We start from the raw sequence: 13,878 nt of genomic DNA on the forward strand, positions 1-13,878 counted from the left end.
TGCAGCTTAAAGGCTAATTCAAAGTACACAGTAGACCTGATTTTTATACTAACTAGTAAAGAAGTTCTGAGTAAGGCTCATAATTTCTTTATTTCCTAATCTACAAAACTGGGGAAAAGACCATCTGTGAGGTCCTGGTTAACTCACAAATTCTGCATTTTTCTTTAACGTGGAAAGATGTCATGCCAATAACTATTTTATAATTATATAATTATTGTGTATTTTATACTTTGTTGTATGAAAACTGGAGACTCTTTTGCAGACCAGCAGTTGAAAACCATTGTACTATTATGTGTTTTATCTTCAAAATATTAGTATTACTTGGCCTTTTGATACTGAGATATTAATGATAATGGAGGGGCAGGTACCTAAAGCAAACATTTGCATTGCTTTAAAAATATTTTAAATATTTCTATTATTTAATTTTTATCAGCCATAACTTCATCTCCCTACACATATTCTTTCCTCTTTTTATAGTATCATGGTAGAGTGGAACTAGGCAGTCCCTTCTGGATTTCAAGTTCTGTGAATCTATGAGAATGGATTTTATATAAAAAAAATTTCTTACTAAAATTCTTATGAAATCATAGCCAAGTTGCTCAGTCTAACTTATTTCTGGATTGATAGAAAGAAGAAATTGTACTGAAAAAACTCAGATATTTTTAAATTAAAATATGACTGTTGCATTTGAAACTTTACAGCTGCTTCTAAACATTTCTTTTAATTAACTTTAGATATTAATTTATTTGGGGGCTGTTAAGTATTAGCCTATAGATGCTTTTCAAATTGTGTTATATTCTGTTCATTAAGGTATATGAATTGACTTGAATTTTAAAATTCCACTCTTTCTCTGTCTCATTATTAAATAGGAAGTACCATTGGCACAAACTGCACAGCCAACATCAACTATTGTTCGTCCAGCATCATTACAGGTTCCCAATGTGCTGCTTACAAGTTCTGACTCAAGTGTAATTATTCAGCAGGCAGTACCTTCACCAACCTCAAGTACTGTAATCACGCAAGCACCATCCTCTAATAGGCCAATCGTGTAAGTGATTTAAGTGATTTGGGCCAAATTGAACTATTCATGAATTGTTAAGTTTCTATCATGTTATCGTTCAAATTGTGACCTTAGTGTTTGTGTGTGTATGATATTTTGCATGCTTTGGTTTTTGGAAAAATTACTTGGGTCGCTTTTTAAAACATATATATTATTTAATTAGAAAATAAATACCTAAAACTTAGATGGTATTTCTTTTAAACACATAACTCTTAAGAGCTTTCTGACAAAAATTTTTCCCATTTAATATATTGGAAATAGTTTTAAGTATAGTAAACCCATGACTTTCTCTGTTTAAAAATTTTTTTAATCATTTTTTATTTTTCAATTACAGTTAACATACATTATAATTAATTTCAGGTGGACACCCCAGTGATTAGACATTACATACCTTACTAAGTGATCATCCTAATAGATCTTGCATTCATCTGAAACCATACATAACTATTAGAATATTATTGACTATATTCCCTATGCTGTACTTCACATCCCCATGATTAATTTTTTTAAAGATTTTATTGATTGACGTTAGAGAAAGAGAAGTAAGGGAAGAGTGAGAAGCATCAACTGGTAGCAGTTGCTTCTCATATGTGACTTGACCGGTCAAACTGGGGTTTCAAACCAGCACCTCAGCATTCCAGGTTGATGCTCTATCCACTCTGCCGCCACAGGTCAGGCTTTCATGACTATTCTTTTTTTAGAAATTAAATTCAGTGGGATGACATTGATCAATAAACCCATGACTCTTCAGTAATAACCAATTTGTACTTCTTAATTCCTTTCCTTTTTTCATCCATCCTCTCAATCCCCCCTACTATCTGGCAACCATCAAAATGCTCTCTGTCCACAGTCTTCTATTCCACTTGTTTCTTTATCTTGTTTTTTTAGATTCATTTGTTAATAGATATGCATTTATTACCATTTTATTTTCATATTTTTAATCATAATTATTTCTTCTCTAAGCAGACTCTAACATTTCTGGTAATACTGATTTGGTGGTGGTGAACTCTTTTAGCTTTTTCTTGTCTGGGAAACTCTTTATCTATCCTTTGATTCTAAATGATAGCCTGGATGGGTAGAGGAGTCTTAGTTGTAGGTTCCTGAATATCTCTTGCCAGTCCTTTCTGGCCTGCAAAGCTGCTGAGAAATCAGCTGACAGTCTTATGGAAGCTCCCTTGAGGTAACTATTTTTCTTGCTGCCTTTAAGATTCTCTCTTTGTCTTTAATCTTTTGCATTTTAATTATGATGTGTCTTAGTATGGACCACTCTTTGGGTTCATCTTGTTTGGGATTCTCTGTACTTCCTAGACTTGTGTGTCTGTTTCCTTCACCAAGTTAGGCAAGTTTTCTGTCATTATTTCTTCAAATAGGTTTTCAATTCCTTGCTCTTCTCTCCTTCCAGCACCTCCATGATGTGGATGTTGGCACTTTTGAAGTTTCCCAGAGGCTCCTTATAACATCTTCATTTTTTTTTTTCTTTTTGCTATTGTGATTTCGTGTTTTTTGCTTTCTTATATTCCAAAATGCTGATTTGATTCTTGGCATCATCTACTCTACTGTTGATTCCCTGTAAATTATTCTTTATTTTAGTTAGTGTATCCTTCATTTTTTCCTGGTTCTTTTTTATAGTTTCTGTGTCCTTTTTAATGCTGTTGAAGTTCTCACTAAGTTCCTTGAGCATCCTATAACCGTTGTTTTGAACTCTGTATCAGGGAGTTTGCTTTCCTCTATTTCATTTCGTTCTTTTTCTGGAGATTTCTCCAGTTCTTTCATTTGGGACCTTTGTCTCCGCATTTTGGCTGCTTCGCTATGTTTGTTTTATATATTAGGTAGAGCTGCTACATTTCTGGACTTGGTAGAGTAGTCTTGTGTAATAGGTGTCCTGTAGGGCTTAGTGGCACAGCCTCCGCAGTCACTCAAGCAGGGTGCTCCAGAGGCGCCCTTGTATAGGCTGTGTGTACTCTCCTGTTATAGTTGAGCCTTGACTGCTATTAGTGGCATGGAGAGGGATTAACCCTCTCCCCCCAGGCCCGTTGGCTGTGAGGACTGGCTGCAACCACAGTGGTGGAGCTGCTGTGCAGGAATCGACCCTTGGAGCAGGACTTGCTTCAGTGGGGCTTTGTTGCTCACCTGATTCACCCCTTGAGTGTTGCTCGTGGAGATGTTAGGGTTGTAATCTGGTGTTGTCTGAAGCTGTCCACCAGGTGCATTGGCTCTGAGGCCTCCCAAGAGGTGCAGGGTTGGCACTGCATGTGCCTTGCATTGGGCCATCCAACACAAGCTACAGAGAGATCTGCAGGTGGTTGCTACTTGTGCTGGGCTTGAAGGTGCCTAGTAGAGGCCAGGCTGCTAACTGAGGTGGGCTTCTGCTAGTGCCAGGCTTGGGGCCACTTAGCAAGAGGTAATGGGGTACATAGGGGCCACATGCTGCTGTTTTGAGAAAAGTTAGGAAAGTCTGAAGCATGAGACAAGAAAGGCCAGCTATATGGAAAAGCCACTAGACGTGGCTTAGATGGGCCTTGGGCGGGGTCTCAGAGAATCACCAGTGTGGGGCAAACAGTATGAGCCAGGTTGATGGAGATTAAGATACGGTGCCCACCTATGGGCTCTGTTGGGGGAGGTTTCAGAAAAGTAATGATGACCTTTACCAGCACTTCTGTGTGGCAGAGAGCTGCTCTCCCCACTCCATCCTTACCGTGACACTGGGCAGTTCACTTCCTCCCGGTATATCCCTGGTTCCTTTCAAGCTGCTGCCCCAGCACTGAAGGCCAGAGGGAATGAGTTTGAGTCGGTGTGGGTCTTTTAAGAGGAACTGCATGGTACTCTGTCAGCCCTCTGTCTCACTTAGCCATAATCCCTGCTGGTTTTTATAACCAGAAGTTACTGGTCCTTCTCTTTCCAACACTGGAACCCTGGGCTGGCAGGCATGGTGTGGGTCTGGCACCCCTTGCTCCTTGGGGGGGTCAGGGAACTTCTGCAGCTGAGATATCGCTTCAAATTTTAAACCACCACACGTGTGTGTAGGACCAGCCCATTCTTTGTCTCTACTCCTATCAGTCTTGATGTAGCTTGTTCTTTAAATCTCTAGTTGTAGGACTTCCGTTGAGCCAGATTTCAGGCTTTCCTGAATGGTGGTGGTTCTGTAGTTGTAATTTTGGTGTGGAAGCGTTCGAGTACTGCAGTTACTTATGTTTCCATCTTGACTGGAAGTCCCCCTTTTTCATATCACTGCATACATTAGGCATTTAAGATACAATTGAAATAAATTTTGCAATTTGCTTTGCAATGGTTAGACAATTTATTTTTAAATGCTATAGTAATAGGAGTAAAAATACTCTTATGGTTGTAAAGATGATTCATACAGACTTCTTTAATTCCTGTCTTTTGTTTTTCTTAGTCCTGTACCAGGTCCATTTCCTCTTCTGTTACATCTTCCCAATGGACAAACAATGCCTGTTGCTATTCCTGCATCTATTACAAGTTCTAATGTGCATGTTCCAGCTGCAGTCCCAGTAAGTTTGAGATTTAGACTATTTAAATTTTTTCCTTGTGGCAAAACATCTTTGTAATCAGATGTTGGGCTGTTTGATGGTTTATTTTAAAGTGAATTCAACAAAATACTAGTGACAAATAGTAGTTATTCATTGATCTTTTTAGTGATAACATACCATTCAACGGAAACATAGTTAGAAATCTTAATTGTGTACTTCATATTTTTAATATTAAGAACATTATTCCTAGTTGGCACATTTCAATTTAACTAAATTTTTAAAATTCAAATATTAATACTGATTTTTATTTATTTATTTTTATTTATTTATTTTTTTTCATTTTTCTGAAGCTGGAAACAGGGAGAGACAGACAGACTCCCGCATACGCCCAACCGGGATCTACCCGGCACGCCCACCAGGGGCGACGCTCTGTCCACCAGGGGGCGATGCTCTGCCCATCCTGGGCGTCGCCATGTTGCGACCAGAGCCACTCTAGCACCTGAGGCAGAGGCCACAGAGCCATCCCCAGCGCCCGGGCCATCTTTGCTCCAATGGAGCCTTGGCTGCGGGAGGGGAAGAGAGAGACAGAGAGGAAAGTGCGGTGGAGGGGTGGAGAAGCAGATGGGTGCTTCTCCTGTGTGCCCTGGCCGGGAATTGAACCCGGGTCCTCCGCACGCTAGGCCGACGCTCTACCACTGAGCCAACCGGCCAGGGCCTACTGATTTTTATTTTTTAAGAAGATATTTATACTAGAACATTTGTCAGATAAATCCATGGCATTTCAAATGTTGGAGAAATTGTTTGTAAAAACACTCTCTGTGAATTTTATGGTCAAGTTGGGTTTATAGAATTATTTTGCTCTTCAAGCATGGGAAAATCTAAACAGTCTAAAACAATAGTTAATCCCTCACTTTTCTAGTGAGAAAATCAAAAACATAGCTTGAGGGGCATGTTAATAATATAAATTTTAAAAGACATAGACAATAGTTAAATATCTGATTATAATATTCACTAATCTGGTGAATATTTAAAAGCACATTCTTTGGAATAATGTAAGTTAGAAAATTTTTTTTTTCTGTTCTCACATTTCATAAAACAGTTTAATTCAAACTCTACAAATGTGCCTTTAACATTAAAGTTTTCATCATTAGAACCACTTTTTAAGACATCTGGCACAATTTTCCAAAGTATATTTTCAGTTTTACCTAAGTAATTTCACTTTTTGAATTTATTATTCTCTTTCTGGAAGTTCTACCCCAAGCACTAATACTCATCATATAATAGAAAGATACTTTCTTCTTTTACCTATTACTATTTCTGATTAGTATAATATCATTTATTATATAGCTTTTAAAAACTGTTTCTTAAAGCCCACTTATAGTAACATCAGCACTTTTGGTGAGATTATATACCCCAAGAATATTACTAAAATTCATTTTAAGTATTTTTATTAGCTAATTCTTCCAAATGACATTTCTGAGTATCCTAAATTAGCATCAGTTGAAATAATTTCAAGATTATATGAGCTTCAAACAGAACTTTGCTGTTCAAAATGCATTATTTGAATAACTTTATAAGGACTAAATATAAGGTGACTATACTTCTCCTTTTCTGAGAATATTTTTGAGGAGGAAACATTCTTGTCCTGTATTTGCAATTATATGGTTATTCTGTGAAATGTAACTTATGAAAGAAACTGAAATAAAAAAGAGATATATTTTAATTATACCATAATCAGTGTTAATACTATGTTTTTTTAAAAAGGCAAAAAACAAAATGTAAAAATCTGTTCCAGATTTTAGAGAAAGTATTGTAGGTAATCAGGTTCTTTTTTTGTCATCATGCAATATATTAATGTATCAAACTTTTTACATATTTTAGAAATTTTATATATTAGAAAAGTACAATGCATTGTTGAAATGACCTTTTATGTGTAGCTGCCACTTTTTGCCATTTTCTTTCACACTCAAAATTGAAGTGTGACAGATATATGAGAAGTTCTGCATCAATCATATTGAATACTGTGAGTTTCTTTAAGAAGGAAGCATTAAAAAAGAAATTGTGAAAATTGATGATTAGGGAAGCAGATGTTTCAGAACTTGATAACTTTTGTAGAATAAATTAGGATGTAAAATCGATAAGGGTTTAGGATATAGTTTTCTAATTTAAAATTTCAATTTATTATAGCATCTATTGTGCAGATAAAAGTACAAATCTCGTTTTGAATATATTCTCCAGCATTTATTTTTAAATATCTTTTGCATAGCTTGTCCGACCAGTCACCATGGTGCCTAGTGTTCCAGGAATCCCGGGTCCTTCCTCTCCTCAGCCAGTACAGTCAGAAGCAAAAATGGTAAACAAGGTTTTATTTGTTCTGTCCATTTCTTGAGTCGGTTTTGAAATAGTGTTTTTCATTAAAGCTCACTTCAGATGAACAATTTAAATCATATTTTGTAAAATTATGGAATGTTTAACACTATTACAAGAACCAGAAAAGTTAGAAAAGAAAAGCTTCCATTAGCATGCTGACTAGTTAGTGGTTTATTAAAATAAATGGATATATGGGGAGTAAATTTCTAATTCTTATCTGGTTTTTTGGGGTGTGCTTTTTTTAAACAAACTGTCCTTCTGGTAGAGGCAAGGAATATTAAAGCTGAAAGTAGATGCGGTCCTCTGCAGGCAGTGCTGATAAAGAGTTTTAAACAGGGATTTAAATTTATAGAACTGCATTGACAAAAATTCTGAAATAGTATACAAATTAGTAAATGTTGCACCTAATATATTAAGGAAAATTCTATTTTAGGGCTCTAAGATACTAAGAAATTAGTGTTTAAGAAATGAACTGTAGATTAGGTGTCAGGAGACATGTTTTAATTTTAATCCTAACTCTGCTGTTCATTACCCTTAACCAAGCCACTTTTACTTTTCTGAGACTTTTTCCTTGTGTAAAATAAAGTAATTAATCTTAGCTTTCTGGGGTTTCTCTTAGCCCCAAATCCTATAAATTTGCTGGTTTTCTTGCTGGGCTTTTTTTTTTCTTTAATTCTCTCTACCCTTCATATGTCTTAAATTTCATCTAGTAACTTTATTTAAAATGGTGGTGAACCCTACTTTATATCTTATGTAAATTAATCTCCTACTAAAAGGCCTTGTAATTATTCCTGAAGGATAACAAAGCCAGAATTGGGCAGAGAACACTGTTTCCTCTTCTCACTTGAGTTGTGAACCTTTGAAGCAAAGGATGGTAGGACAGACCTGAGAAGGCCTTGAATGCATATTAACTCATGATACTCATTCAGTGGCATCCCTGAGAATAATTTCTGGGATCATTCCGCAATTGTTATGTGTGCTCAGTGATATCACTGAGCTAACTTATTGTGTGGTCTATTTTATTAGCCGCCTAGTTCTCTGACCCTAGGCATCAGGACTGTGAAATAACTTCCTTGGAGAAGCACTCTGTGGTTAGTGGGGTGAGGATGAGAACAGCAGTTTCTTTATGCTCAGCTTGCGCACAGGAGTGTGCATTTCCATCACAGCTTTGGGAAGAGACCTTACAGGGCCTATATGCCAAAAGAAAGTAATCGAGTATCCCACTGACTTTTGGGGATTGGCTGCCAGCTGGGGTCTCTTGCATTATGCCATGGGCCCCAAGGGACTCCAGAATGGGAGTGGAGGGTGTTACCTCTCCCTTCACAACCAGCTTGAAGGGTAGCCAGTAGCTAGGCTGGTGTTCCAGAATGTTGTACAGTCCAGTGCTTCTTTTGTGCAGTGTCACCATCTTTTTCTAGTCATTATAATTCTCCCTTCTATGGTCTAACACAGTGGTCGGCAAACTCATTAGTCAACAGAGCCAAATATCAACAGTACAACGATTGAAATTTCTTTTGAGAGCCAAATTTTTTAAAGTTAACCTATATAGGTAGGTACATTGTTATTAACTTAATTAGGGTACTCCTAAGCTGGTCTTTGCTAAACACTCAAGGGGCCAAAGAGCCGCATGTGGCTCGCGAGCCTCAGTTTGCCGACGACTTGATACTCAGGGCTGTTTCTTAACAGTAATTAATGAATGTATAATTAGGAAATTAATAGGTAGTTATTAGGTACCTATTATGTTCTTCACTTCAGTGCTATATTAACAATACAGATTTGTACACATGAAACCATTATATATTGCAAGGTTTTAAATGTTTTATTGCTATTCTTTATTAGTGCAAATAACCTGAAATTGGCATATGATTTTTTTTTTAACAATAAAACACACCATCTGAATGAACAAATAGGTGGTTGAGGCAGATAAAAAATTAGGTTGTTATTAATTGTGGTGAGATAACTTGGAAACTTGAGAGGGAAATTTTTCACATGATAGCATGTGTAAGTCAAAGTGTGGGAAATACTAAGGTGAATCGTCACTTGATACCCAAAGAACTTCACTGGGAATGTTTTTTACACTTTTTACTTTAAACATATAGTACTAATTAAAAATTCAATTAGTGAGAATTGAGAGTAGAAACGGGAGTTAGAGATAATAATGTATACTGCATCTAAAAATATTTTTACATAGTGGCCTTTGTTTCTTACAAATTAACTCAAAAGGAACAAATCAGATTTAAAGAAATACTCTTGTTTTACAAGAGTAGTATGTATTTGTAGACACTTAAATTTAGCACTTCCCTAAATAACTTTCTGTATTAAGTTACCAGGAAATTAAATTAATAAGAATAAAAATGTTTTGTCTGCCTGTATATTAAAAAAAATACCAAAGCTGTAATGTTCACAGATTTATATATGAATAATAGTCATTGGTGGAAGGCCCCCAAATAGCATGGAGAGTCACAGATTGCCCCATTTAAATTTAATAATCCAAATAAATGTTGTATTAGAACTTTGCTAATATGAAATAGCTTTATTTATTTGATTGCCTATTTTAATTGGTATAATAAATAAATTAGTCTTTTTAAAATTAAATTAAAAGACTTGGAAATAGACTTTCCTTATTTTAACTTTCATTATGGAAAATTTCAAACATATACAAAGTAAACAGGATAATATAATGAACCCCCATGTACTATCACCTAGCTTCAGCTATTAGCACTATAAGTACCATTCTTTTAGCTATACCTCAGACCACTCCCTACTCCTACTCAATTATTTTTAATAGGCTTTTTAATGTAAAATTGACATGCATTTACATGAACCAGTTTTAACTGTACAGTTTTGATAAGTGCATTCATGTAACTCACACCCTTACTAAGCATTAACACTTACCCAGAAAGTTTATTTTCCTTCCCAGTTGTTCATCTCCCCCAGCTGTTCTGATATTTGTCACCAGCAATTAGTTTTAGAATTTCATATAAATGAATTAGTATATACTGTGTCCAGCTTAGCAGGTGTCTTGTTCCTATTGTTTTTTATTGTTAAGTGTGAGGCGGGGAGGCAGAGAGACAGACTCCTGTATGCACCCTGACCAGAATCCACCTTTAAGCCCACAAGGGGCCACTGCTCCATTGCTTGGCAACTGAGCCATTTCAGTGCCTGAGGTAAGGCCATGATGCCATCCTCAGTGCCCAGGGCCAACTTGTTTGAATGGACCATGGCTGCAGGAGTGAGGGGAAAGAAGAGAGAAAGAGAAGGAGGAGGGGTGGAAATGCCAATGGTCTCTTCTCCTGTGTGCCTTGACTGGTTATTGAACCTGGGACTTCCACAGGCCAGGCCAATGCTCTACCTCTAAGCCAACTGGCCAGGGCTTATTCATGTTGTTGAGTGTATCATAGTTTGCTTTTTTATTGCTAAGTAGCATTCTATTATATGAACAGAATATACCACAATTTCTTTATCTAGTCTTCTCTTGATGAACAATTGAATGGCTTTTACTATTTAGCTACTATGAGTAAAACTCTTGTGAACATTTTTATATAACTCTTTTTGTGGATGTATATTTTCATCGGGTCTATCTACCAAAGAGTAGAATTACTGAGTCAGGGTAGGTATACATTTAACTTATGAGAAACTGCCAGAACTTTTTCCAAAGGTTTACATTCCCACAAGCTAGCATGGGATTCCAGTTTTTACCACATTTTTTGCCAATATCTAGTTTTATTTATCATTTTCCTTGTAGACATTCTAGGAGTATATAGCATTTCCAATTTGACTAGACTTTTTCTGTGATATCTTTTACCCATTTTTAAATTGGGTTACTTGTTTTTTATTATTGTATTATATGAATTCTTTATATGGTAGATAAAAAAAATTGTTATATAAATCTTACAAATATTTTCTCTTAGTCTGTAGTTTGCCTTTATTTTTCTTAATGGTATATTTGTACTATTACTGATTGCTACTGTTACCTTAAATATTTTGTTCCACCTACTTAATTGAGTTTACTTAAAAGTTTGCTTATCTTATTAGCTTCTTAAAGTGGAAGTTTAGATTATTGATTTAAATCTTTTTACCTTTTTTTTCCTTCTTTTTCCAAGTGAGAGGAAAGGAGATAGACTGACTCTCACATGTGCCCCGAGACTGGGATTCACCTGGCAACCCCTGTCTGGGGGCAATATTCTGCCCATCTGGGGCCATGCTACCAAGGGAGCTATATATTTTTAGTTCAGTGCCTGAGGCAGAGGCTCCACAGAGCCATCATTATAACAGGGGCCAATGTGCTTGAACCAATTGAGCCATGGATGCAGGAGCAGAAGAGAGAAGGGGGTGGGGTGGAGAAACAGATGGTCACTTCTCCTGTGTGCCCTGACCAGGAATTGAACCCGGGACATCCACATGCCGGTCCAACACTCCTCCGCTGAGCCAATGGGCTAGCTCTTCATCTTTTTACCTTTTTAATGTAGGCATTTAAAGCTATTATTTTCTATGTGCACAAATTTTGATATGCTGTTTTTCTTATCATTTATTTTTTAATTTTCCTTGTGATTTTTTCCTTGTGCTATGGGTTACTTAAAAGTGTATTGTAGCCTGACCAGGCAGTGGCGCAATGGATAAAGTGTGGGATGTGAAGGACCCAGGTTCGAGACCCTGAGGTCACTGGCTAGAGCAAGGGGTCACTCGGTCTGCTGTAGCCCCCGGTCAAGGCACATATGAGAAATCAATCAATGAACAACTAAGGAACCACAACGAAGAATTGATGTTTCTCATCTCTCTCCCTTCCTCTCTGTCTGTCTCTATCTGTCCTTCTCTCTTACTCTCTCTGTCTCTCCCACAAGAAAAAAAAATGTATTGTTATGAATTTATACAGTATTTACTGTTGTGTCTGTCTTATTCTATTTAGAAGAATGCTTTTGAGACTTATTCACATTGTATATTTCATTCCCTTTATTGCTGAGTAATATTTCATTGTATGAATATAGCGTAGTTTAGCCATTCACCCTATTGATGTGCATTTGGGTTGTTCTGGTGCTTAGATATTATAAATTAATCTTCTGTGAACATTCTTGTACAATTATTTGTCGAGAGAGAAATGTCTTCATTTCTCTTGGGTAAATATTCACTGTAGGTTTACTGTTGGTTTTTATTTGTATGACTAGAACAATACTAGCTGAACCAATTATTTGCTTTTTAAAATTTGGAAACTAAGGCTCTTTTGACAAATCACCCTAATGTTTCTATAAAGAAGATTATGTTTTAACACTTTGGTAAATATACTTTTATTAATTTATATTCATTTATTATTTAATGATTCAAATATTTATTAAGATCTTATGACAACAGGGGAAATTTTAGTATGGGCTGGGTATTAGATGATATTAAGAACTTGCTGCTAATTTTGTTAGAGCATTAATGTCATGTGGTGATTATGATTTTTTTAAAAAGTCTTCAGGCGCCTGACCTGTGGTGGCACAGTGGATAAAGCGTCAACCTGGAATACTGAAGTCACTGGTTTGAAACCCCAGGCTTGCCTGGTCAAGGCACATATGGGAGTTGATCCTTCCTGCTCCTCACTTCTTTCTCTGTCTCTCTCTTTCTCTCTCTAAAATGAATAAAAATAAAATCCTTTAAAAGTCTTCAGGCATACTGATTTATGGTGAAAATGAGACAAACAGGAAATTACATAGTTTCAGGCAGTACGAACCAGAATGATGTGACAGAGCAATGGTTACAGACTCAAAGCATAGTGAATGTGTTGGGTTCAGAGTTATGTTTTGATCTCTGTCTTTTAAAACTTTGCATTTGTTACTAATTTTAACAATTAGAATATTTCCACATGAAAATCCAGATTTCTGGCTTCTCTTGAAAACTCAACAATATGCATTTTGTATAGTTTTGAAGAATTTAAAAATTCTGCATTAGATGTATTTATCTAATCAAACTAGATTTCAATTTCAGCCATTTTTCAATAAGATATTTCAGAATTTTTTCTTTCAATATATGTATATTTTTAAATCAGTTTCTATAAAATTCTAGAGCAGGTAAAACTAATTTGTGGTGGAAAAACAGTGTTTCGTGGGACTTACTGGGAAGCGGCACGAGAGAACGTTCTGGGGTATGGCAATGTTTGTAGAGGCTTTGCTTACACAAGTGTGTACATATATGGAAACACTGACTAGTACACTTACGATCTGTGCATGTTTTTTTTGTTTTTTTCTTGGATTTTTCCGAAGCTGGAAACGGGGAGGCAGTCAGACAGGCTCCCGCATGCGCCTCACCGGGATCCACCCGGCACGCCCACCAGGGGGCGATGCTCTGCCCATCTGGGGCATTGCTCTGCTGCAATCAGAGCCATTCTAGCGCCTGAGGCAGAGGCCACAGAGCCATCCATCCTCAGCTCCCGGGCAAACTTTGCTCCAATGGAGCCTTGGCTGCGGGAGCGGAAGAGAGAGACAGAGAGGAAGGAGAGGGGGAGGGGTGGAGAAGCAGATGGGCGCTTCTCCTGTGTGCCCTGGCCGGGAATCGAACCTGGGACTCCTGCACGCCAGGCCGACGCTCTACCACTGAGCCAACTGGCCAGGGTTGTGCATGTTTTTATATGTATATTTCAGTTCCAAAAAAATGATAAAATATTTAGGGAAATATGTACTGATAATCTGCTACTTCCTTTAAAATGCACCAAAAAATAAGGGATTTATGAATGATGGATAGAGGAATAAGTTGTGAACAGGTGTGTGACAAAGCAATATAGTAAAATGTTAGTGGTAAACAAGTTTGTGGGTATACAGATGTTTATTGTATAATTCTTCCATCTAGGATGTGTGTTTGAAACTTTTTATAATAAAATGTTGAGAAAAACTAGTGTTTTTCAGAAGAGGAAAAAAACGGGGCTAGCCTGAGGATACATAGGACTTAGACTTTCTGAGATATTTGCTGATCTTCCTTTCTAGTTGA

At 36.8% G+C, this 13,878-nt stretch overlaps 1 protein-coding gene across 16 annotated transcripts in view; it reads left to right on the top strand.

Moving 5' to 3' along the window:
- The window catches only part of ATF2 (activating transcription factor 2), a 92,682-nt gene that overhangs the window by 42,683 nt on the left and 36,121 nt on the right, over window positions 1–13,878 (top strand). For all 16 annotated transcript variants that reach the window (XM_066233241.1, XM_066233254.1, XM_066233243.1 and 13 more), the window contains 3 exons: window positions 870–1,048; window positions 4,458–4,572; window positions 6,818–6,904. In XM_066233241.1, coding sequence (XP_066089338.1) covers window positions 870–1,048; window positions 4,458–4,572; window positions 6,818–6,904 — 381 coding nt within the window. The remainder of the gene's footprint in view (window positions 1–869; window positions 1,049–4,457; window positions 4,573–6,817; window positions 6,905–13,878) is intronic.

Source organism: Saccopteryx bilineata, chromosome 5 (genome assembly GCF_036850765.1).
Source record: "Saccopteryx bilineata isolate mSacBil1 chromosome 5, mSacBil1_pri_phased_curated, whole genome shotgun sequence".
Taxonomy (NCBI): Eukaryota; Metazoa; Chordata; class Mammalia; order Chiroptera; family Emballonuridae; genus Saccopteryx; species Saccopteryx bilineata.